Source organism: Staurois parvus, unplaced genomic scaffold (assembly GCF_062004578.1).
Source record: "Staurois parvus isolate SC_StPar_1 unplaced genomic scaffold, SC_StPar_1.0 ptg000232l, whole genome shotgun sequence".
In the NCBI taxonomy this organism is placed as follows: Eukaryota; Metazoa; Chordata; class Amphibia; order Anura; family Ranidae; genus Staurois; species Staurois parvus.
Genome location: NW_028318028.1, coordinates 9238505 through 9265571, shown reverse-complemented (window position 1 = coordinate 9265571; position 27067 = coordinate 9238505). Strand labels below are relative to the sequence as shown.

At 40.1% G+C, this 27067-nt stretch overlaps 2 protein-coding genes across 2 annotated transcripts in view; one reads left to right on the top strand and one right to left on the bottom strand.

The window, feature by feature from the left end:
* Positions 1 to 6891, top strand: part of LOC149460356 (pre-mRNA-splicing factor ATP-dependent RNA helicase DHX16-like) — an 81605-nt gene extending 74714 nt beyond the window's left edge. Inside the window, exon 22 of the mRNA XM_089679866.1 lies at positions 6778 to 6891. The gene's annotated coding sequence lies outside the window, so the exon portion shown is untranslated. The remainder of the gene's footprint in view (positions 1 to 6777) is intronic.
* Positions 6892 to 8547: 1656 nt separating this feature from the next.
* Positions 8548 to 26371, bottom strand: LOC149460355 (small ribosomal subunit protein mS40-like). Its single transcript, XM_089679865.1, has 7 exons — positions 26214 to 26371; positions 23255 to 23366; positions 19557 to 19654; positions 17640 to 17708; positions 13011 to 13077; positions 12855 to 12914; positions 8548 to 8807 (listed from the first exon to the last, which is right to left on the bottom strand). Exons 1-7 carry the CDS (start codon positions 26271 to 26273, stop codon positions 8605 to 8607), a joined length of 669 nt encoding a protein of 222 aa, XP_089535991.1. The 5' UTR covers positions 26274 to 26371; the 3' UTR covers positions 8548 to 8604.
* Between the last annotated feature and the right edge of the window lie 696 nt (positions 26372 to 27067).

Genomic DNA, 27067 nt, shown 5'->3' with positions numbered 1-27067 from the left:
GGTTTTTCTTTGTATCCCGAACAATTCTTTTGGTAGTTGTGGCGACAATCTTTCTTAGTAAGTGATTGAACAGTACTGACTGGCATATTCAAGACTTTGGATATCTTTTTTCATCCTTTTCCATCTTTATAAAGTTCCATTACTTTGTTAAGCAGGGCTTTTCTTCTCCCCATGGCTCAGTATCTAGCAGGCTCAGTGCATCCACGTGAGAGGTAACAAACTCCTTGACCATTTATTCAGACATTAATTGCAGTTTAAAAATCCACAGATGGTGGAAATTAACCTTTTAATTGCCGTTTTAACCTGCTTGTGTCACCTTGTGTGTCTGTACCAAGGCCAAACATCGTAAACTTTTGATCAGAGCCATTTGGGTGATTTCAGTTATCATTATGATTTAAAAAGGAGCCAAACAACTATGTGATATTAAATGGCTTCATGTGATCCTCATCCTTAAACAAAAGACATTTTTTTGGCATGGTCAGTCATAATTTCATTATCCATGCCAAAATTTCACAACTTCTGCCAGGGTAAGCAACCTTTTGAGCACAACCGTACTAGTTCAGATCCACATCTTTTAGGCCTCCCATGTACCTCATAACATTGATACATCTCCATCTTATGAGGTACATGGAAGAATAAAGGTGAAGAAAAAATGCTGCGCTACACAAAAAAATTGCACAATACCTATAAATCAAAACAAATTTGAAAATAAGAAATTAAATATGAAAAACAAGAATCGCCCAAAACAAAGAATAATAATTTTGAATCAACCAAAAAGTCATTATAAACTCAAGTCCAATCAAAATAGTGTTCTTCTGTAAACCCTCTTATGGATAATGAAAATATGTGTAGCTGTCACCAATTCCATTGAGAAAACATTCTCCACCATATATCTGCTCACCTCACGCAGTGTGACCTCACATTGTACAATGTTATGGTCTAACTGCACTTTTGGTCCCAATTGGACTCAGAAGATCAGCTTGTTAGATGAGGTCTCCAAAGTATGCTACCTCCTTATAAACGTCTTGGTGTCATCCGTTTTCCTCTTTAACAAGAACTCAACAGTGCTTTATCCTTAAACTTTTACTGAGAAATAAAACATAGGAAATGCACTCACGTTCTGGAGGTGCATATCTGCACCACCTATGATGAACATCCAGCAATATATCGATTAAGCACAAGATGGCAGTATCCTCTGAACAGGAGAGTCATGTATGGGCTCAGGAAACCGTCACCAATACAGAGTGTATTATTATTATTATACAGGATTTATATAGCGCTAAAAGGTTTGCTCAGCGCTGTACATTATAGTGGAGGACAGAACATGAGACAATACAGTAACAAAACACGAGGGGGTCGAGGGCCCTGCTCTTTCGAGCTTACAATCTAGAAGGGAAGGGATAGTGGTACAGGAGGAAGTGGCTGTGGGGGATGGAGTGGTAGGAGGAGCGTACGGATGATGTCACAATGTTTCCATTCATCGGGACAGCGGTTGTAGTATTTATGAAACCGCTCCAGGAACAGCATTTTAGCAGGCAATTGCATTTACAGTGAAGGGCCCGTGCTTTGCCATGCAATACATTCTGTATGGTGACGGTTTCCTGAGCCCATACACGACTCTCCTGTTCAGAGGATACTGCCATCTTGTGATTAATCGATATATTGCTGAATGTTCATCATAGGTAGTGCAGATATGCACCTGCAGAACGTGAGGGCATTTCCTGTGTTTTATTGCTCAATAAAAGTTTAAAAGGATAAAGCACTGTTGAGTTTTTTTTAATGAGGAATACAGATGACACCAAGACATTTATAAGGAGGTAGCATACTTTGGAGACATCATCTAACAAGCTGATCTTCTGAGTCCAGTTGGGACCAAAAGTGCAGTTAGACGGTAACATTGTACAATGTGAGTTGAGCAGACATATGGTGGAGGATGTTTTCTCACTGGAATTGGTGACAGCTGCACATATTTACCTTAGATTGTATGCCCTTTTGAGGGTTAGGGACTGATGTGAATGTATATGTAAAGTGCGGCGTAAATTGACGGTGCTATAGAAGTACCTGAAATAAAATAATAAATATTGTTATTCACAGGAGGATTTACAGAAGAACACTATTTTGATTGGACTTGAGTTTGACTTTTTGGTTGATTCAAAATCATTATTCTTTGTTTTGGTTTGGGTGATTCTTGTTTTTCATATTTAATTTCTTATTTTCAAATGTTTTTTGATTCATAGGTATTGAGCAATTTTTTTGATGTAGGGCAGCATTTTTTTATTCACCTTTATTCCTATTATTTGCCCCACTGAGACATGGGTTGTGTGCACTAGTGGCTACAGTATTTATATATATATATATATATATATCGCACTTTGAATGAAACACTGTACCCAAATGAAATTTTGATCATTTCTTTTTAGAGAAATAGAGCTTTAGTTTGGTGGTATTTAACCACTAGCCTATCGGGCACTTATACCACCTTCCTGCCCAGGCCATTTTTCAGCTTTCAGCGCTGTCACACTTTGAATGACAATTGCGCGGTCATGCAACACTGTACTCATATGACATTTTTATACTTTTTTTTTCACACAAATAGAGATTTCGTTTGGTGGTATGTACTTGCCGCTGGGTGTTTTATTGTTTGCACTATAAACATGAAAAAACAAAAATGTTGAAAAAAAAACTTATTTGTTTCTATTATAAAATTTTGCAAACAGGTAATTTTTCTCCTTCACTGATGTGCGTTGATGAGGCAGCACTGATAGGTGGCACTGACTGACGGCACTGGTGGGTGGCCCTGCTGGGCACGGTGCCGATCAGTCTCTGACAATTGCCGGTTATCGGCAGTACCTGCTAGTCCCCGGGTGCAATGCTGGAAACAGGCAGGGAGGTGAGGAGGAGATAAACAGCGCAATGTTAAAATTATTACATGTTTAAGTTGCCGTAAAGCCCCTTTTGCTTTTAAAAGCCCCAGACATTCCTAAAAGCACCAATGATTTAAATATGGTCTTGGGTCAAATTTATTTTTTTTTTATCTGGACAAGTAGATTGTCATGAGGGACAAGCAAATTGGGGCACTGATTTAGTCCCTGGACAGGTAGTTTTTTCAAACATTTCCATACCCCTGTGGCTCCATCCTTCTTCCCATCAACTCTGACCAGCTTCCCTGTCCCTACTGAAGAAAAGCATCCCGAAACATGATGCGCCACCACCATGTTTCACAGTGGGGATGGTGTGTTCAGGGTGATGTGCAGTGTTCGTTTTCCACCACACATAGCGTTTTGCTTTTAGGCCAAAAAGTTACATTTTAGTCTCATCTGACCAGAGCACCTTCTTCCACGTTTGCTGTGTCCCCCACATGACTTCTCATAAACTGCAAACGGGACTTCTTATGGCTTTCTTTCAACAATGGCTTTCTTCTTGCCACTCTTCCATAAAGGCCAGATTTGTTGAGTGCATGACTAATCGCTGTCCTGTGGACAGATTCTCCCACCTGAGCTGTGGCTCTTTGCAGCTCCTCCAGAGTTACCATGGGCCTCTTGGCTGCTTCTCTGATGAATGCTGTCCTTGCCTGGCCTGTCAGTTTAGGTTGATGGCCATGTCTTGATAGGTTTGCAGTTACATTGCAATTTTCAGATGATGGATTGAATAGTGCACCATAAGATGTTCAAAGCTTGGGATACTTTTTTTTTTTATAACCTAACCCTGCTTTAAACTTCGCCTCAACTTTATCCCTGACCTGTTTGTTCACTAATGTTCTCTAGCAAACCTCTGAGGGCTTCGCAGACCAGCTGTATATATACTGAAATTAAATTACACACTGGTGGATTCTATTTACGAATTAGGTGACTTCTGAAGGCAATTGGTTCCACTAGATTTTATTTAGGGATATCAGAGTAAAGGGGGCTGAATACAAATGCATGACACGCGTTTCACATATTTGTAAAAAATTTTGAAAACCATTTATCATTTTCCTTTCATTTCACAACTTGGTGTTGGTCTATCACATAATATCCCAATAAAATACATTTACGATTTTAGCTGTAACATGACAAAATGTGGAAAATGTCAAGGGGTATGAATACTTTTTCAAGGCACTGTATAGGCGGCATATAACCCACATAGTCATGAATAGCCTGTTCTGTGTCCCGTAATGTACTCCCAAGAAAAGGATTTTACAGGTATATTTGAAAATTGATCAGTCCTGATGTGCTGACTGCCTATCTTGTTTAATGAGGACAGTACACCCCCCCTCCAAATGACCCATTTTGGAAAGTAGATACCCCATGGTATTTAGTAAGAGGCATGGCAAGCTTTTAAAAGTTCTTAATTTTACAAAAATTTGCGACAAAAAAATTAGAAATTAAATACAATTTTTTTTTTTTTTTGTCTCAAAGTTGTCATTTTAAGTTATTTATCCCACACAGCATAGGCATACTTATTACACCCCAAAACACATTCTGCTATGTCTCCTGAGTATGGTGATACATATGTGAGGCTTTTTCACAGCCTAGCCACTTAGAGGGGCTCAAAAGCCAAAGAGCACCTTCAGGTGTTCTAGGGAGATAAATTACACCTCCTAATATCCTGAATGTCTATCACATTTTTGGAGGCCCTGGAGCACCAGGACAGTGGAATCACCCACAAAATAACCACATGTTGCAAAGCAAACACCCCAAGGTATTTTTTAGGAGGCATGGGGGTTTATTTACTAAAGATGGAGAGTGCAAAATCAGGCTCAATTTTGCACAGAAATCAATCAGCATCTAAGCTCAACTTGTTCAATTAAGCTTTGGCAATAAAACCTGGAAGCTGATTGGTTTCTATGCAGAAGTAAGCCTGATTTTGCCCTCTCAAGCTTTAGTGAATACACCTATTTGGTGAGTCTTTTGAAGACTTCATTTTTTGACACAAGTTTTTGAAAAATGTAGAAAGAAAGTTAAATTTTTTTTAAACAAAGTTGTCCGTTTAACAGGAGTATGGTGATACCACGTGTGAAACTTTCACTGTCTGGGTTGATTATATACCGGATGTGGTATCGTGTGTCACACAAATCAACCAATTGTATAAAAACCAATGTACTGTAATGGTCACCTCTATGAGTGATCAAGGGATATAACTTCGTGTAGCATCCCCTATAGCAGTCCCAGGGGATAGCTGGTACTGGTGTCTTACAGGAACATAGTCAGTTGGACATGCAGATGGGTCAGTTCAGGTTGCAGGCAGAGTCATGGCCAGTAAACAGGCAAAGATTCGGTCTAGGCAACAGGCAGAACTGTGGTCAATAAACAGGACAGAGCCATAACAGGCGGCAGACAGAGGAAACACTGCACTGTGCAACAGTGATGAGGAACATTTTTGTTGGCTGCACTGGTCTAGTGACAATGGGGACTAGTGTGGCAGTAATCAGGAACACTGCTGCTGACTGATACTGGTCAGGTGACACCGGGACTGATGTGGCAGTGAAATTTGGCTGGTGTGGTGGTGATCAGGGATGCTGTGAGTGGGTGGAGGTTAATAAGAACAATGATCTGTGGAGCATGATGTCAGCATAGTGTAAGGCCCCTTTCACATGGGGCAGACTCTACCTGCGATTCACTTGCTCAATGGGGGATCTGTCTGCTGATTCCCACTGAGCAGGCTGATGACAGGTCTGTGTGTCAAACACAGCTAGCTCTCCTCTATGGGTGATCGGATATAAACAGACTGCCATCTGATCTGCCCAGCAGATTGAATGTAGACGGATGTAAATGGACAAATTGAGATTAGTTTACATAATATCTGTAGGCCAAGTGCAGCCTTCCCAAAAACTAGCCAGAAAACTACCATTTTGGGACATGCTGCATAGAGGAACAAGTGCTCTATCACTCAACTGCACATGCAGTGTGCCCGCTCTCCCTCCCCTAGCACATCAGCAATGAGTGAACTTTTAATTAAAGCTGCATTTTCCCATACAATTTATTTTTTCTTTTATCTTCAGTTAGGTGTCGACAGTTGCTTTTAAAGAAACCAAGGATAAATAAATGGCCTGCAGCCAAGATTAAATGTCAGAGCTCTGTCATGCATATGTATTCCATGCAGTGACCAGCAAGGCAGTGAAGCTGAGATTATGATGATGCCTTTAAAGGCAAACTCCATTATTTACACCATGGTGCCAAGCAGACTTCCCACCCCTAGAGTGCCCCCTCTCCATGATAGCATGCAGGGGTTGTTCTTTCCCCAAAGCAGATGACTCTGCCTGTACAGCTGCATCATTCATTCACAAAGATCTGCCACTGTGACACAGATTTCTAGATTTCAGTGGCACACAAGTTAGATATTCACCTTACTTGGCAATTGCCACTTCCTCCAGCACTCCATTTGAAAGCCTGTACCTCAGTATGAACAGAGAACAAGCCTGTCCTTACACCCCCAAGCCACTGATCGTGGGTGCAATGCTTTTCATGTTCCAATGGAAAATAAAATAAATAAATGCACATTTTACATTTTTGGCACTGGGCTGAAAACTAGAGAGTAAATGAGCATGTGCAGAGCAGGGTGAGACACTGTATTACTGGATTTTAAACCGAAAAAGGCACTTCTTCGTATTATTTACATAGCTATATTGGCAAACGGTGCCAGCATGAAGTGATCAAGATGTTTTTTGACTAAAGGTACACTTCCAAATCTTTTTTTTCTGTCATAACAGACTTCCCTTTAGGAATTATATATACTGCGTGTGTGTGTATATATATATATATAGAGGTATGAACCCTCATATTGTTTTCTTTTTTCTAGGAAGAAGAGATGGAGAATATCACACAGATCCTGTACATGCTGCAGCCTCCCTCTTTGTTGTTTCTATCTTATTTGTACAGCTTTTGTATAAAAGGTTTTATCTTTTTCAGTGTACCAATGTTTCATGTCTTTCTTTGTTTGAGGCATTATTGGAGATACCCATAATGGTCATAGAATTAAAAAAAAAAAAAAAATCCCAGATCTACCCAGTGACTTCAGACCAATGCTGGCATGTTCTTCCACATCTGGTGGGACTGCCCCCTCATTGCCGAGTCTTGAACCAAGGTCCATGACATTATTTCACGTGACAGGGACTGCCATGGATTTCTCCCTGGCACAGTATCAATGTGGCATGCTTATGTATCCCTCTACATTGGGGAGATACTAAGCCACCCAGTATATGGGAGTGGCTTGCCCGCTTTGAACAGTTGGAGGAAATGGAGCTCATTTTTACATCTCAGGACAGGATCTTGGCCTTCACCAAAACGTGGGCCTGCTGGCTACATTTAAAGCTTCAGATGACTAAAAGGACCTTGTGTTCTGATCACTTTGTTTTACTTTCCCAATCAATGGAGGCGTACTGCGTTGGAAGGAGTGCGATATACTGTCATGGTGGGATTCCTGATCGCACACTTTGCACCACCCGATGAGATACCATGGAATTAATCATCCGCTGTCTTTATGCTGGGAAGATACTTACTCCCCCCCCCTTCCTTTTTTTTTTTTAAAAATAAAAACTTCGAGAGATGACTTGGTCTAGGCTACGGTTGCCAACTGTATTCCCTTAGTCCCTCCCCCCCACCCTTTTTTTTTTAATGTCGTCCTCAGTTGTCAGCCAGTTATGCAAAGTAGATTACGGACTTGGGCCAATTGTTATTCAGTAATCTGATGACGGCTCTGTGTTTTTTTTTTCTTCTTAATACTGTTGTAATATTTGGAATGTTAAAAACTTGCATTATTCAATAAAACATTATTATGGGGAAAAAAAGAAACCCCATGAGGTAGTAGATTTGTCATAACAATGGACCATCCTTTTTCTTAAATCTGCCACTTGCTGTTTCAGTCCCAGCTTTAAGCTATTGGAAGTGCTCTTGAACATACCGATCACTGCATCATATTGGTGTTAACTTTCACTGCCATTCCATTTTAAATTACTTTTTTTTTTTTCGTGGTGGAATCCACGAAATGGCTGTAGCTATGGGTGGCAAATTGTGGTTTAAATTTCCATCCAACTGGATGAAAAAAAAGATGAAGTCTCTAGAGGGTGTAGTCAGCATTTAGCTCTAAAGCTGGCCATACATGGATAACTTTTCGGACAGTTCAGTAGGAACCAGCTGATGTTCAATCCATGTATAGAGAGGCTGATTGTACAGAAGTCGATGTTGGAAAATTTCTGAGTGGTCGGTGCTGCTGGCTAGAGCTAGCAGTGCTGGATCAGTGTATCCTGACTGCAGGGAAGTCTTCCCCACTGTCAGAAATACAATACTTTAGTGGAAGAATTTCCTCACCCACATAAACTGTATCGCATGAGTGGGATCAAGTCATTTTTTTTTCCTTTAAGTTTTTTTTATTGATGTTCTAGTGAAGAAATTTTAGAACCTCTGTAAGGATTGCATTGCTTTTTTTAGTCAATTTCTGCCACAAAGGATAGGTGACTATCTCTACGTATTCCTATTCAGAACCTGTTAGGCAATAGAACCGGATTGCTTGCTGTGGGTCACAACACCTCTTTCTTCAGCTATGTTAAAAATAAAACACTGACAAGCTAAATCCATTCTCAGGGTTTATTTAACATGTCACACAATAATAAGCAATTATCGTCCATATTTATTCTTCCCCCATCATTTTTTTCAAGTGCGGCCTGTACATCTTGCGCAGTCGGGTCACTTCTTTGGCTGGTGGTTCTTGCCACTCGTACCAGGAATACCATGGCCCTTCTGGAGCGGGTGGAGTTTGTGTCACAGCTCCATGTTTATATGAATATTCTCCAAAGGTCACATCTTTTTGTTGTATCATCACTGGGAGAAGACCTGGAGAAAGTGATCAGTTTTTACATCACACTAGGAAAACTCGGCTCCCTCTCTGCTTATTTTATTAAAATGTCTGAAAGGAGAATTGTTAGTGTTATTTATAGCAACTGCTCAAATCCTCGATCTAATTTTTCTACTTGGTGTAAATGGTAAGTAGAATCTTGTGGCTACAGACTGTTATTTCAGTTACTGACAAATAGGACTTTAACCACTTCCTGTCCGGACACTTTTACCCCCTTCCTGTTCAGGGCAATTTTCAGCTTTCAGCGCTATCACACTTTGAATGACAAATGTGCGGTCATGCAATACTGTACCCATATGAATTTTTTACCATTTTTTTGAGACAGATAAAGCTTTATTTTGGTGGTATTTATTCACCGCTGGGATTTTTATTTTTTTTACTATGTAAATGAAGATGTCCAAAAATTTTGAAAGTGTTTTTTTTTTAATAAAATTTTACAAATATTTCATCATAAATCTTGGCCAAAATTTATTCCGTAATTTTTTTAGTAAAAAAAAAAAAATCCAAATTAGTTTATAACCAAAAATTATAATTTTTAAACATTTTTTTTTTACATTTATATTTTTTTTTATATTTTTTATTTTTACATACTGTCACCCTAGCAGTACAGTGTCACCATGGTGACACTGTACTACTTGTGGGGGGTGATGAAGATTTTTTTTTTTTTACACTGATTGCTTTTACACTCATATAGGATGTAAAAGCAATCATTTCTCTTTCTCTCTGCATTCTTGCAGTCATTGAGAAGTACTGAGTGAGCTGTGATTGGTCACAGCTTGTCACATGGTACAAGGCTGTTGTGAATAGCCTTGTACCATGTGACCTCTGTGATCATTCACACGTAGTAAGCAATGATGTCACAAGTGACATCTTGCTTACTACTTTGCATGTGATCACTGATTCGCCAATCAGTGATCACATGATCGGGACCTCGTACAGAGGTCCCGTCTGACGATCGGTGTTTCACTGTGTCCGGAGGACACAGCGGGCACCGGATCGCGGTGCTGCGCGCTCCCAGGGAGCGCGCACAGCTAGAAAAGGCGGGTGCCGTTTATGAACGGCAACCCGCCCCTGGAGTGCCACCGCCCTGCCGTTTATCAACAAGAGGTTAACTCTAGACAAATGAGAATGATAGGTTTGTTTGTACTGTACACATCTATATTGTTCTTCACATATATGACCCCTACTTAGCAGTACAGCACAGTGAACAGACTTTACTGTGCTTTTCCAATGCACCTCTATGGTCAGCTCAGACTATCCAAACACCACATACTGTATCTAAATTAGGAAAATAGTTTTATTCTAGCAGTTCTCTTGATTAAAGCAGGCTATAGAAGAGTCAAAAACCGATGGAAATTCTTGGTCGTTCATTCTTCACATCATTAGTGGGCCAGTTGTGACAGCCAATTTTTGTGCCACAATCGAAAGTTCCCGATCCAATGTACTCAATTTTGTTTTAGAAAAATGAAACAAATGATGGCACAATTGTATGTGCTATTTTCAGAACATTTGGTTTTCGTCTCGTCTATGGCCAGCTTAAGGCGTCTTGATTTACAGATAATCCCTAAAAGAAAATGGAGTCAAACACTGAAGACTTGTGAATCAGCGGTAACAACCTCCTAGAGTGCTAGCTCTGCTCTGAAATTAGGAGCAGTGCAAAATTGTTACCACACCATCACAGGAAGCCACATTAGGTACACTTAGCAGCCTCAATCATTGAGGCCAATACTTCATGGTGAGCGCATATTTTATTACAGTGTGTGGGGAGAAACACTTTAATTTACCAATTTATGAATAACAACAATGAACACTGGACTTTTAGTTTGGTTTATTTACACAGATTTGTTGGATTGTACAGTCAGGTCCATAAATATTGGGACATCGACACAATTCTAACATTTTTGGCTCTATACACCACCACAATGGATTTGAAATGAAACAAACAAGATGTGCTTTAACTGCAGACTGTCAGGTTTAATTTGAGGGTATTTACATCAAAATCAGGTGAACGGTGTAGGAATTACAACAGTTTGCATATGTGCCTCCCACTTGTTAAGGGACCAAAAGTAATGGGACAATTGGCTTCTCAGCTGTTCCATGGCCAGGTGTGTGTTATTCCCTCATTATCCCAATTACAATAAGCAGATAAAAGGTCCAGAGTTCATTTCAAGTGTGCTATTTACATTTGGAATCTGTTGCTGTCAACTCTCAAGATGAGATCCAAAGAGCTGTCACTATCAGTGAAGCAAGCCATCATTAGGCTGAAAAAACAAAACAAACCCATCAGAGAGATAGCAAAAACATTAGTCGTGGCCAAAACAACTGTTTGGAACATTCTTAAAAAGAAGGAACGCACCGGTGAGCTCAGCAACACCAAAAGACCCGGAAGACCACGGAAAACAACTGTGGTGGATGACCGAAGAATTCTTTCCCTGGTGAAGAAAACACCCTTCACAACAGTTGGCCAGAGTAAGAACACTCTCCAGGAGGTAGGTGTATGTGTGTCAAAGTCAACAATCAAGAGAAGACTTCACCAGAGTGAATACAGAGGGTTCACCACAAGATGTAAACCATTGGTGAGCCTCAAAAACAGGAAGGCCAGATTAGAGTTTGCCAAACGACATCTAAAAAAGCCTTCACAGTTCTGGAACAACATCCTATGGACAGATGAGAACAAGATCAACTTGTACCAGAGTGATGGGAAGAGGAGAGTATGGAGAAGGAAAGGAACTGCTCATGATCCTAAGCATACCACCTCATCAGTGAAGCATGGTAGTGTCATGGCATGGGCATGTATGGCTGCCAATGGAACTGGTTCTCTTGTATTTATTGATGATGTGACTGCTGACAAAAGCAGCAGAATGAATTCTGAAGTGTTTCGGCAATATTATCTGCTCATATTCAGCCTAATGCTTCAGAACTCATTGGACGCTGCTTCACAGTGCAGACGGACAATGACCCAAAGCATACTGCAAAAGCAACCAAAGAGTTTTTTTTAAGGGAAAGAAGTGGAATGTTATGCAATGGCCAAGTCAATCACCTGACCTGAATCCGATTGAGCATGCATGAAGGGAAAATGCCCCAAGAACAAGCAGGAACTGAAGACAGTTGCAGTAGAGGTCTGGCAGAGCATCACCAGGGATGAAACCCAGCGTCTGGTGATGTCTATGCGTTCCAGACTTCAGGCTGTAATATACTGCAAAGGATTTGCAACCAAGTATTAAAAAGTGAAAGTTTGATTTATGATTATTATTCTGTCCCATTACTTTTGGTCCCTTAACAAGTGGGAGGCACATATGCAAACTGTTGTAATTCCTACACCATTCACCTGATTTGGATGTAAATACCCTCAAATTAAAGCTGACAGTCTGCAGTTAAAGCACATCTTGTTCGTTTCATTTCAAATCCATTGTGGTGTATAGAGCCAAAAATGTTAGAATTGTGTCGATGTCCCAATATTTATGGACCTGACTGTATATGGGTTTCTCTTTTAGATGGAGTCACTTTGAATTATCACTTTTGGTGGTATATCATTCAGTGGCATTGATTCATTGTTTTGTCATGGATGGTATAAGGAATGAGTAAATATTATTTTGTATAAAAATGTATAAGTTTAACTCATAGAGAGGAATGAAGCACTAACTGTTTGTTTGCTTTAAAGTAGAACCACTCCAGGCACTGCAAAAAGTCATAAATGTAAGACAAAAGGTGACTATTTTGTCTGGAATTGATTTCAATCTTAAGGTGGCCATACACTTAGCTTTTTTTTTTTTTCCTTCACCTCACTAGCTGGAGAAAAAAAAAAAAGTCTAAGTTTCCTCCATCCAAACAAATGAGGAAGAATACCCCCATGTACGCTTTCACAATATCAACTTCAAAGTGATAAGACATGCCTAGTGTTTAGCTTTAAATCTAGTAGTAATCTGATGACATTAGCAGGCAGCTTATGCTCTTGAAATCAGGTCAGGACACAAGGGTGCAGGATAACACAAAGTGATGAGTCTCTTAGCAGAACAGTTACTCACCATGGTCTTGAGCATCAGTTATGGCTTTCACAAGCATCTTGTGCTGCTGCATACAGACACCTAATCCACATAAAAAAGGTGTAAAATGTGAACAATGGGGTACACTATGCAAGCAACGTATTCTGAATGTAAGCCATATTATAATGGAGTACACACCTGTTTTTGTGTGATCATGCACCTCTCCAGTATCCGGACAAATAAACTGCTCAAGTAACCTGATGTTCTGCAAACAGATCAACAACCGTAATCCACAAAATTGTTAAAACATCATTCAGTTGTAATAAGGATATTGCATTTTGAATTGGTATACAACCTAAATCTGTGTTTACATTACCTTGCACAGCAGCTATCAGACTAAGTAAGGGAGGGTTAGCTATTGTTGGGCTTTAAGGGCTCTGTTACTATGTACGCTGCAAACACACTTGCCCTCCAGCGGATATACCCCCCTTCCTGATCAGGCCATTTTTTGCTATACGGCGCTGCATTACTTTAACTGACAATTGCACGGTCATTCAACGCTGCAACTAAATTCCATATATGTCCTTTTGATCGCCTGTGCATTTTTTATTTTTTGCGCTATAAATAAAAAAGACTGACAATTTTGAGAAAAAACCCCCCAATATTTTTGACTTTTTGCTATTAAACATATCCAGTAAAAAAAGCTTAATCAAATTTCGTCTTAAAGTTAGGCCAAAATGTATTCTGCTACATATCTTTACTAAAAAAACAAAATCCCAATATGTGTAAATTAATTGGTTTACGTGAAAGTTATAGCACTTACAAATGGCGGTATATATACTGGATTTTTTTTTTTTTTTATAACTAGTAATGGCGGCGATCAGTGACTTATAGCGGGACTGGGGGGAACTGACTTGGTGTCGCTGACATCCCCAGTGACACCAATACAGTGATCAGTGCTAATAAAAAGCACTGACACTACTAATGGCACTGGGCAGAGAGGGGTTAACATCTGGGGCGATTAAAGGGTTAACTCAGTGCTGTTTCACTATAGGGGCTGTGTGCGCGCTTCACTGTAAGCACACTGCTTTGTATGGCTCTGCTATGTGGAGCCATACAAAGCAGTGTGCAGGAGCTGAAAGGGGAGAAATCTGCATTGTTTACATAGAGGTCTCTCCCCCGTCAGAGACCCTACCTGGAACTACAAAATCACGTATATATACACGTGATTTTGTGCGCCTGTGCCGCCCTGTAGCAGTATTTGTGCTATAGGGCGGCGTGGAATTGGTTAACATATGTTGGGGGAAAACAAACATTAAGTATATTTCTGAAATACATACTGAATTTCCCAATATTTATCGCTTTAAAAAGCTGTAAGTACAGAAAAATACCTCATAACACGATAGTAAAGTCCACTTTAGGACTTGTACCTATAGGTAGGCCTATAGTAAGGCTTACCTGTAGGTACAGTGAATATCTCCTAAACTTGCACCATTTAGGAGATATAAAAACTTGTAGAGGCCGGTGACGTCACCAACGCATGCGCACTGAATGCACAGCATACTGGAGTTTGCCTTCCATTCAGATCGCTGGAGGCCTTCGTTTTAAAGTAAGTCTGTCATATTGTGCTAGTATGGGGTGCATACTAGTATCTTATAACTTACATAATTGGTTTTTTTTTTGGACTTTAGTGCCCCTTTAATCTGTCAAAAATCCAGTGTGCTTTCAACTCAGTTTGGACTTACATCAGTATCTCACCTGCACTGAAATACCAAGCAGCTTGTTAGCTCAGTCTGCTGGAGTACTGAACTATTCCTACCCACCACCCCTCCATATCCCACTTCACATGCACACATTGATTTCTCTGACTCTCAAGAGCCTGCCCACTTGCTGTATGTAGGGAAAGGGTTCTTGTGGTGCTTGGCAGATGTAGTTCTGGAGTGTGAGCTCTCAGCAGCTGTTCGTGCAAGAATTTTTAAATTTTGGTGAAGGTTTTGTAATAAAGTTGTTTAAAATATACAGGTGAAACTTGAAAAATTTGAATATCGTGCAAAAGTTCATTTATTTCAGTAATGCAACTTAAAAGGTGAAACTAATACATGAGATAGACTCATTACATGCAAAGCAAGATAGTTCAAGCCGTGATTTGTCATAATTGTGATGATTATGGCTTACAGCTCATGAAAACCCCAAATCCACAATCTCAGAAAATTAGAATATCACATGCAATCAATAAAACAAGGATTGTACATAGAACAATATCGGACCTCTGAAAAGTATAAGCATGCATATGTACTCAGTACTTGGTTTGGGCCCCTTTTGCAGCAATTACTGCCTCAATGCGGCGTGGCATGGAAGCTATCAGCCTGTGGCACTGCTGAGGTGTTATGGAAGACCAGGATGCTTCAATAGCGGCCTTCAGCTCTTCTGCATTGTTCATTATATTCTACAGGGTATCCCCTTTCAGAAAATACCCATTTATGAAATTTATACATATGCAGATAGACACATGCAGCTTGAAGTTATTGGAAGAGGTAACAGATTCAGGCCAACTTGTGCTGGTTTAGCAGTTTTATGTCTTTGGATATATGTTCATATGATGTACATTTTTGATTGGAAAGTTACTCTATATTTTATATACAATGCCAACTGAAAGGCAATGGCAGGAATACTGATGATTGTTCCTGCAGATGATACTGCGGCACTGCTTGTATGCTTATGGACAAGGACGTATATGTCTTTTTTACTGATTGCTGCTTTGTCACTGTATGACCAATGTTATTTGATTTGTTTGCCATACACAAATTGTGCGTCTGTTTAAAAACAAAATGCAAAAAAAACTAATAAAAAAAAAGATCTGATTTAAAAAAAATATATAAAAAAAAAGTTAGGAAAATACCAATTTCTTTGCCAGAAATGCAGTTGAGCATTTAAATTCCTATTGTGGGCTAACGACACAGCCCTACACAATTTTGCAAAACTACGTAACCACTCTCACAGTCTTCATCTCCAAAACATGAACCCTTGCGTTTATGGAGCCATTTTTTTCTCCACAAGTTTAACCACTTCAATACTGGGCATGTCCACCCCATTCCTGCCCGGGCCAATTTTTAGCTTTCAGTGCTTTCACACTGACAATTGTGTGGTCATGCAACACTGTACCCAAACTAAATTTGTTTTCATATTTTTTCAGACAGATAGAGCTTTTTTTTGGTGGTATTTAATCACCACTTGAGTTTTTATTTTTTGCTAAACAAAAAAAAATTTTGAAAAAGGAAAAACATTTCTTAGTTTCCGTTATAACATTTTGCTAATTTTTCTTCTTCACTGATGATGATGAGGCAGCACTGATAGGAACTGATGAGGCGGCAGTGATAAGTTGCACTGATATGCTGCACTGATGGGGTTGCATTGATAATCAGGGCATACGCGGCAAGAATGGGAGGATGTCATGACGTTCCTCCCAAAATGAGAGAGGTCCCCTATGGCCATCATTCTACAACTGGCTGGGTGGAAACCAGTTAAATAAACATTTCAGGCCTGAACACTACATAAAAACCTCCAAAAATTTAGTATTTTTGTACTTGCAAAAAACAAAGGGAAATATGCATGTCTTGCACAGAAGTACTGCAAATGGTTTTTTTTTTTTGCTTTGATATACACTTTAAGGGCTTTAAGAAAGATGTTCGAAGCATGCAAAAAGCATTGTGTACATTGCTCTTCTGCTTAGCATGGTCAGGTTAAAGCCTGTAAAAACTAGAGTGTATCTCCTGACAATGTACGCGGTGACATCATTTCTGGAGTGGGCGCCATCTTAGTACACCAGGATACCCATGCAGTACACCCATTACATGAGGTGAAAGGCTGATTATTCCAGGATGAATATGTGAGTGGGTATTTTTTGGCGTTATTAATTTGTTTAATAAAACTGGATTATACTATGGAGGATCTTTTTTGTCTCATTACTATGATCCTCTGATGAAGTGTGAGTGGTATTGCGATTATTTATATCTGGAGGGAACCCAGGAGAAGTAAGTGCTACTACTGATGAGATCCAGTGCGGTTTTCTTCCCTGTGACGTATTAGTTCCGGTAAGGATCATGGTTAATCCAAAAAGTGAGCTGGCCGTTGTGGTCACCTTGAGGAGGTGAGGGGGCACTTGGGCTATTTAAGTATACTTACACCATTGCTGTGAGCACAAGTTTTACTTCATCACATGCATGATCTTCGTTTATGGATCACATGTATATGTTCACATGTGATTTTTTTTAATTGGACTTGCTTTATGCGGACTGCAATTTTTTATGTTATGCATAATTGTCACTTTCATTTAATTGTGGTTAAGTGTGTTTATTTGTGACACTTATCACTTTGAGTTTATTTTGTCCCCTTGTCAGGGGACACACTTTATTATCCTCGTTTTAGGGGACTCACCTTTATATTCATCATATTATACCATTTATTGATCCCCCAGTTGGGGAGAGGACGTTGTGTATATATGCGTGTGTTCACTTCAAGGATTTTTCGTGTTACTCGATTCACTATCCATTTTACACTATTGGACCCAGAGAGGAACTTATCACTTGTTGTTTATTGTATTTATATTTTTGTGATATGCACATATATTTAATTTGTTTATGATATAGTTTTTAGCACTACACCATTTATGTTCATTTGTTGTTTCACCTATTGGGTTTAGGATTGGGTGTGAGCAGCTTAGGTATAGAGATCATCCATTGAAGCGGAGGAGGATTCATTTTTATTTTTTCCTGTAAAAATTAGGTTTCACTTTTTGGATGTAGAATATGCATTGGTAGTCATACTCACTCGATAATGCACATGAAGGTTGTGATCTCTACAGATTGGACATGGGTTTCCACAGACCTTGCCCGCTCTCTGTCAAACCAGAATGAAGAAGCAATTGTATATGACCACAATTTTATTAATACATTTCAGGACTGAAAAAGAATAGAAATACAAATCATTTGGCAGGTAAAATAGTTTTTATATATGGATTTCATCTTTGGATTTAGTTTTTTGCCTGGAGTTTAGCAGTAATCACTTCAATAGCAGACACTTTCACGCCCTTCCTGGCCAGGCAATTTGCAGCACTGTCATATCACACTTTGAATGCCAATTACGGTCATGCAACACTGTACCCAAATGAAATTTTTATCATTTTTGAGACAGATAAAGCTTTCTTTTGATGGTATTTAATCACCACTGGGTTTTTTTTTGCCATATAAATGAAAAATTACCCCAAAATTTTGAAAAAAAAAATAAAAATTTGCTTTGTTTCGGTTATAAAATTCTGCAAATAAATAATCTTTCCTCGTACGTTTAGGCAAAAATGTATTCCGATACATTTCTTTGGTAAAAATAACCCAAATAAGTGTATATTATTTAATCTGTGTGAAAGTAACAGTCTACAAACTATGGTATATATACACAGTATATTTGAAAATGGATCAATCCTGATGTACCGACAACCTATCTCATTTCTTGAGGCCCTATAATGCCAGGACAGTACAAATACCCCCAAATGACCCATTTTTGCAAAGTAGATAGTCCAAGGTATTTAGCAAGGTATTTAGTAAGAGGCAAGTTTTTTGAATTTGCAATTTTTGGCACTTTTTGGAAAATTAATTATATAAAACTTTTTTTCACAATTCTTTTTTACATACTGTCACCACTGCAGTACAGTGTCATCATATGGCTGGTGTGGCAGTTAACGAGGATACTGACTGGTGACACCATGTTAAAAAAAGGCATGACAATTTTGTTTAAATCTTATCGTGTTCGCTATGGTTGGTCATAGCGATCACATGATACCCCGGTCGCTCATAGCGGCTGGGTACCAAGCACTGTGATCCACCAGTCACAGGATCTAACAGATGCGTGTGTGAGGTACGCGACTGGAAGGACATACCTGGACAGACTCCTAAAACTGGAGAACCACCCCGACACTGTATAATGACTATACAGCGGGCAGGAAATGGTTAAAGTTTATGTAAACCAATTTTTTTTTTAATCTATATAAAGACATACAAACAAACAAAAACTCTGTGCTCTATTCTGACTGTTATCTGTGAGGACTGTTTCCAGTCCTTCTGTGGACTACATAATACCACCATATGTTGAGTAGATAGAAGAGAGGAAACCATGCAGCTTCTTTATAAAGTACTTTGTCACCCTACTACAAAACATGTGTTACTTTCCACCAGATGAATAAAAAGAAAAAAAAAAACTATGGCAGCAGCTATGACATCTAAGGGCTCATAGGCAAAAATACATTACATTATTCTTAACTTAAACTCACATCTTCAGCAAAAGTGAAAATGCAGGCAAACTGTGCCGAGATGAGATTTGTCTCTAACTGAAACATAGTTATAAATTGGATTGGTTGCCATTCTAGTACAGCTTGCTTGCTGGACGCCTTCAGGAGCCACAGTACTCCAGCTGGGCTTCTAATGTGTCCCTGCAACTTTGAGGAATGGGCTCCCTCCAGGCATACCTGCCCTTAATGTAGCCACTACTATATATGCTCCAACTTGCAGACTCTCAAATATAGCATTAGGACCACTTTACAGAAGAGGCTTGGCAAGGCTGTGCAGCTTCCACATATGTTGTGCAACTATACTCTGTTTTTAAGGTAAATTGTTAGCCTCATTTTTTTTTCCTGTAGGCTAGCTGGTATGTGTGCAGGGAAATCTTTAATTTGTTTGTATAAAGGAACTTACTTACAATGCACTTCTTTCGTGTTTTCTGTGGTGGGATTGATCCTTTGAAGTTCCTCCTGTAACTAGCCCATACTAGATTTTCCCCATAACGCTCAAGGTATTCTAGAAAAGGAGAAATATAAAGTAGCTGAGTCTCTGATATGATAAAACATATACACATTCAAATACAATAAAAATAATTAACAATTAAGTTGATCATTTTGCTGCCCTGTTTTATCATATTGGTGGTGTTGGACTAATCTCAGCTTATGCCATGTTTTAAAGTAGAAAGGTGAGGATATTCCTTTCACTCTTTGTCCCGTTGACCACAATAGACAGAGGTACAAAATTTTATCTGCTTACATTTTTAATCATCTAATTAGCCTCAGTATTATGATTAAAAAAAGTAGCATCCTTTTATCCTTATCTCTTCAGTCTGTGAGAATCTTGAAAGTGTCTCACCAAATATGAATATTTCACAGGCTGCCTGCAATCTATTTATTTCAGAATACCAAAAGGTTGGAATCTGCAACAAAGTTTGTGAACCGCTTCCCTACCGCCCAATAGCAGAACTACTGCTACAGGCTGGCAGGGCTGCGCAAAATCATATACAGTTAGGTCCATATATATTTGGACACAGGCACAATTTTAGATCTTTCAGGTATTTACCAAAACATATTCAAGATATAGTTAGATAATGGATATGGGCTGAAAGTGCACACTCTCAGGTTTAACTTGAGGGTATGTGCATCCAAACTGAAGGAAGGGTTTAGGAATTACAGCTCTTAAGAGTAGCCATCCCCCCTTTTTCAAGGGGCCAAAAGTAATTGGACAAATGAATATAATCATAAATAAAATGTTCATTTTTAATATTTTGTTGAGAATCCTTTACTGGCAATGACTGCCTGAAGTCTGGCACCCATGGACATTACCAAAGACTGGGTTTCCTCCTTTCTGATGCTTTGCCAGGCTCAAACTGCAGCTGTCTTCAGTTGTTCTTTGTTTTGTGGGTCTTTCTGCCTTTAGTTTTGCCTTCGGCAAGTGAAATGCATGCTCAATTGGGTTGAGGTCAGGTGACTGACTCGGCCATTGCAGAATATTCCACTTTTTCTTCAAAAGCTCCTGGGTTGTTTTTGCAGTGTGTTTTGGATCATTGTCCATCTGTACTGTGAAGCGCTGTCCAATCAACTTTGCTGCATTTGGATGAATCTGGGCTGACAGTATATCTCTAAACACTGCAGAATTTATCTGGCTTTTCTATTCTTCAGGCTTATGAATGGTTTGCACCTTGTGTTGAACCCTCTGTATTTGCTCTCGTGAAGTCTTCTCGATTGTAGACTTTGACAATGATACGCCCACCTCCTGGAGACTGTCCTTCACTTGTCTGGATGTTGTGAATGGGTTTTTCTTTACCATAGAGAGGATCCTGCTATCATCAACCACTGAATGAGGAAAGAAAAAACAGAGGGCGCACAGGCCTAGTGCATTACCATAAACAATGTTTAATAAAAAATAAAGTATGTGTTGTACTCACAAACGACAATATAGTCAAGGCGCATCATAAAAGAACAGCTGGGTCAACACTGCACTGAGTAACAGTCCGCAATAGGGAGTATAGACATCCAAAAGGCTGACGCGTTTCAAGGACTTGCCTCTTCCTCAGAGCCACTATATTTATCATCAACCACTGTTGTCTTCTGTGGATACCATGCCTTTTTATGTTGCTGGGCTCCACTAATGCATTCTTTCCTCAGAATGTACCAAACTGTTGATTTGGCCACTCTTAATGTTGCTGTGATCTCTCCAATGGATTTGTTTTGTTTTTGAAACCTTACAAATGACCTTTTTCACTTGCATGGAGAGCTCCTTTTGAACGCATGATGTAGGTTCACAGCAATAGATTCCAAATACCACACTTAGAATCAACTCCAAACCTTTTACCTGTTCAATTGATGAAGGAATAACAAAAGGAGTAGCCCACACCTGGCCATGATTCAATTGTCCAATTACTTTTGTTCCCTTGAGAAAGCGGGGGTGGCTATTCTTAAGAGCTGTAATTCCTAAACCCTTCCTCCAATTTGGATGTACATACCCTTAAAGTAAATCTGAGAGTAAGCACTTTCAGCCCATATCCATTATATAACTATAGCTTGAATATGTTTTAGTAAATACCTGAAAAAACAAAAATTGTGCCTGTGTCCAAATATATATGGACCTAACTGCATATATATGTGATTTTGCATTTCCAGGTAGGGGGCGTACGCGCCGCCCTACCCAAGCTGCCACGGCTGTTGATCACTGGGTACCGGCCGGAGATTCCCCACCAGCACCCGGCGACCACCAGGAACTTTGGCAGGGGAGAGGTCTGTATGTAAACAACACAGATCTCTCCCCTGTCAGCACCAGCATGCTGCATTGTATTGCTCTGCATAGGACAGCAATACGAAACAGCATGCTTGCACAGTAAAACACACACATCACAGTTAGTAAAACAGCACACAGTTAACACTTTGATTGCCTCAGATGTTAACCCCTTCCTGCCCAGTGTCATTAGTACAGTGTCAGTGCATTGTATTAGTGTCACTGAGGATGGCAGTGTCAGTTTGTTAGTCACCCTCCTTGTCACAATGCCCGCCGTAGTCCTGCTGTAAGTCACTGATTGCCACCATTACTAGTATATGTAAAAGTTGATTTTTTGCTGGATATGTTTTATAGTCAAAAGTATTTTTTGTTCAAAATTGTCATTTTTCTGTGTATAGCGCAAAAAATAAAAAAACGCACAGGCAATCAAATACCACCAAAAGGAAGATCCATTTGTGGAAAAAAAAGGACTTAAATTTCCTTTGGGTGCAGTGTTGCATGAGCACACAATTGTCAGTTAAAGTAACGCAGTGCCATATCACAAAAAATGGCCTGGTCAAGAAGGGGGGGGGGGTTAATCCTCTGGAAGGTAAGTGGTTAAAATCCCTGCAATATATATATATACATCATCCAGAGGGGAATGTTTTTTTCTCAACAAAAATGAAGTAACTTTTCTCCAATTTACTGATCATGGTAATGTACCATGAGCTACAAATAAAATCATTTAAGTGAGGGGGCCTCTGAAACCTAAAATAATTTCAAGGGTCTCTCTACTTTAAGCAAAAATGTGAAATGTTACTTTAAGCTTAAAGGCTAAGCTAATCTTTTGTAAAAAAAATATAAAATAAATAAATGCACATGATTTTGCACGTTAAAAAAAAAAAAAAAATGATGTGAATGTTTTTTTTTTTTTTTTTTTACACTGCAGCCTGCAAAACATTGCACCTGCAATCAGTGGATCACAGGTGCAGTGTCAGGCTCTTGCAGGCAGTTACTGAAGTGCAGGAAGAGTCAGTAAACTACAAGGGCGCTCATCAGTGCCGTCACAGTTCATTTCATTGAGAACTGCAAGCTGTCTGACATGGTGGCAGACGGGACTTGTAGTTCATTCATTCACAGATCTATGTGAATGAATGAAGTGACTGTGTGGGTGGATCTCCACACAACAGCACTGTTTTTAAATTGTGACAGCAGGTGTGGGGAGAGGATACCCTGCCTGCAGTCAAAGGGAAAAATGGGGGGGGGGGGGGGGGGACTGCTCCAAAGTCACATGTTACACCCTGAATACCGGTGTAACAGGTTACATAGGGTGAACTTATTTAAAAAATAAACACGCAACAAGTGTAGCTTAAAGTACAATACCTTCACTGTTCATATATTCCCAGGGCTTATCTTTATACCGAGATGGCACATTGAATGTTTCAGGCGGGTTGCAGAGCGCACGAACCCCAACAGGCAGCACAGACACTAGGGGCTATAGAAGAAACAAAATGTATATACAATTTAGTACCACTGGAAGAAAATGTATTTCCTCTCCTTCCCTATCACATAGTCCAGGCCCATGTTTCAGCTATTTTGCTCAGTTTCCTCATGTTAATTTAGAAATCTGCACATCACACTGCTAAATGACACGTCTCTTATATATCTGTTACATTACTACTAACTGGCATTCAACCAATCATCTGTGCAATTGTTATTTAAGCACATCAAAGTTAAAGCTGAACTCCAGGCAGATATTAAAAAAAAACATACTTTGATCCAACTACAGTATGTGTTCATTTAAAAATCATGAAATGCATTTTTTCGTAGAACATAAGTAGCTAAAGCTGTCTTGATATGAGCGTCCTGTAATCCCCTTTACAGCATCACAAAGCCTGAGAGAGTTAAGGACAGCATTTCAAGCTAACCAGGCTCTCTATATTTGCGCACTGCTTTCATCCCAGCCCTGTAAACATGCTACAGTAGCTGTTCTCAACCAGGTCCCCCCAGAGGTTACTAGGGGTTCCCTGAGCAATTTTTGACCATCAGAAAATTATACAACACCAATTATTATTTTAGTTATCTGTAAGGAAGGCATTTTTCTCTCTGACCACCAAAGTAAAGGACATTTTTCCCACTGACAACCAGAGAAATACTGCCTTTCTACCAGTGACCTCCAGTGTAAGGAGGATTTCTTCCAATGACCATCAAGGTAGAGGGGTCCTTCTCCTAATGACCACCAGAGTATTGGGGCCCTAACTCCCAGAGACCAATGAAGTATGACATTCTTTCTCCCAGCGCCTACCATGTAAAAGGGTCCTTCTCTACAAACCACCAATGTAAAGGGGCCCCTTCCACTAAGTGTCTGTGTAAAAGAGAACCAATGTAAAGAAACAATACCCTGACGACCACAAGGACTACAAATATAAAAGGAAGACTACACTAACATCAGTGCCAAAGAACGATACTATACTCACCGTCCGCATATTTTTTTCTGGGCAGAATTTTTATTACTTTTATTTCATTGTTATTACTGAAAATAACTGATATAAATCAGCCCCAGGTGTCAAATACACATCTGTGATTCTCTTTTATATTTCAATTTATTGTTCAAGCTAATATGCCATGAGCTGTAGACATGTAGAGAAATGTCACTTGGTTAGCACTTCTGCCTGGCAGTACTAGGGTCGTTCGAATCCCAACCACGGCACCAACTGCCTGGAGTTTGCATGTTCTCCCTGTGCCTGCGTGGGTTTCCTCTGGGTACTCTGGTTTCCTCCCATACTCCAAAGACAAGGCCCTAGTATGTATATGTATGAATATAAGTTAGGGACTTTAGATTGTATACTCCTCGAGGGTTAGGGACTGATATGAATGTAGAATGTTTACGTGAAGTGCTGCGTAAATTGACGGCACTATAGAAGTACCTGAAATAAGTATGTCATGCTCCAAGCCTGTATAAAAATCCCTCCCATGTTCCACAAACTCAGCAGGAACACCATGAGATGTAGATACAATAATTATTAGCAAGGATTCCCAGAGACCTGAAACTGATTTCAGTACACACAAATGGCCACTGCCCCAATCTATAACTGGCCTTTGCAGCAAGGAGCACATGGATAGGCGACACATGTCAAACAACAAAAAAGAAAAATTCCCAGCTCAACTCACCGACCAGCCTGCAACCAACCGAACTGTCCTAACAGTTTGTGTTAAAAACGGGGGTTCAACCCGGTACCATTTTTTTAAAGCCGGCAGTCGGCTCTCTCCCAAGAACAATCGGAGCTGGTAAGTAGCTGCTTAATTACTATTACAAGCAATGGGATTGGGCATCCCCCCTGCCATGGCTTGCTGGGGGATCTGAGCGACCAGTCGGAGAGCTGAACAAAGTCGGAATCTTATAGAGCCCAGATTCCTACATAAAGAGTTCCTGCATATGCCTATTGTTGTCATAAGGATGTTTACATTTCTCATGACAATAAAAGTAATATTACCGCTTCCTGACTGCCCTATAGCAGAAATACTGCTACAGGGTGGCATGGGTGCGGAAAATCATGTATATATACATGATTTTGCATTCCCGGGTAGGGGATACGCACGAGCGCCCTACCCACGCTGCCATTTGCGGCCATGGCTGTCAATCACCGGGTCCTGGTCGGTAATTACTCGCCGGCGCCCAGCGATTTCCAAAGATCTCTGACAGGGAGGAAGACTGTTTTGTTTACTAACAGTTCTCCTCTCTGTCATCTCGGGCACACTGCTCTGGATGGCTGTGAACAGCACAGCCATCCAGCCATCCAGAGCAGCCATCCAGAGCAGTGTGATTACAACGAAGCACACATATACCGCCCCCCTAGTAAAACACTCCCTGCACACATATAAAAACACATATAAAAATACAGAGGCCAGCTGTCACAGGAATTGTAGAGAGTGGGAACAACCGCGTGTTCCCACAAGCAAAATGGCCGCGGTCGCACTTCCGGTAAACGACACGTTTTGTCACTTCCGGACTTTTATCACCAGGGTGAGTGGAACTCTGCTTTAAATCAAATATCTTTTCAATTCAAAAAAGTGTATTTAAAAAAAAAAAGTGTTTGAAAAACTGCTGTGCAAATACCGTGTGACATAAAAATGACAAAACCCACCAATGTATCCTCTATGGCCTCCGCTTTAAAAAAAATATATTTAATGTTTGGGGGTTCAAAGACATTTTCTAGCAAAAAGTACTAATAGTAACATGTAAACAAAAAGTGCCAAAAATGGCCTGCTCTGCAAGGTTGTTAATCGGTTGTAGTCACATGTCGGCTCTTAGTAACTCCCCATCCATTGTTCACCCCATTACCCGGCTCCACAGGACTCCTCTCACTCCGGTCACACACAACCTGTACGAGAAGGCCGCCATCTTGGTGACGGAAGTCACATGGTCCGATCAGCCAACCAACACAAGTCTTTTTTTTTTTTAATCTTCATCCAGCTTTATTGACAATTTACACTTTCAGCTACTGAAAGTGATGGAACATACTAAAACTTTACTTATTTATAGTAACTTTAAGATTACATTACTACTCCGCAAAAGCAACAAACCATTATACCCTTCACCAATCTGTAAAGCGCGACGGGATAATGTGTGACAAGAACGAAATAAAGCACTGCAAACATGAAACTGACGCAAGTGTTCGCCCGTATTAACGTATCGCGACATACACAGAAAAAAAACAACTCTCAGAAAGTGTCAATGAACACTGTATATAACCCGTCTTTCGTTGCTTGACTTTAAAACAAATGAAGGCGCCATTTTTCCGGAGACTTCGTTGTCATATGACACAAAACTTCCTCACGCAAAATGGCTTCCGCCGGGGACACAACTGGAGAGGCCAATCACGCTCTATGTGGGGCTGCTTGTAGTAGAAGGGCGGGTGTTCGGCCTCCAGTGATTGTTAATCTGTTCCGCCCGCCTTCACTTTCCACTCCCCTTGCCTTACGTCACTCAGCCGTAGAGATCATGTGTGACCCTAGTTTCACACCTAACGGGCTAGTTCACACTGGATGCGACTTAGCATGTGATTTGCATGCCCTATGACCTGCAATCACATGCCAAGTCACACCCTATTGTCCGCAATTAGAGCGGTCATAATGGTGCGGATCCGACTTGGTCAGAGCCGCACTGATTTCAAAAGTAGTGCATGTACTACTTTA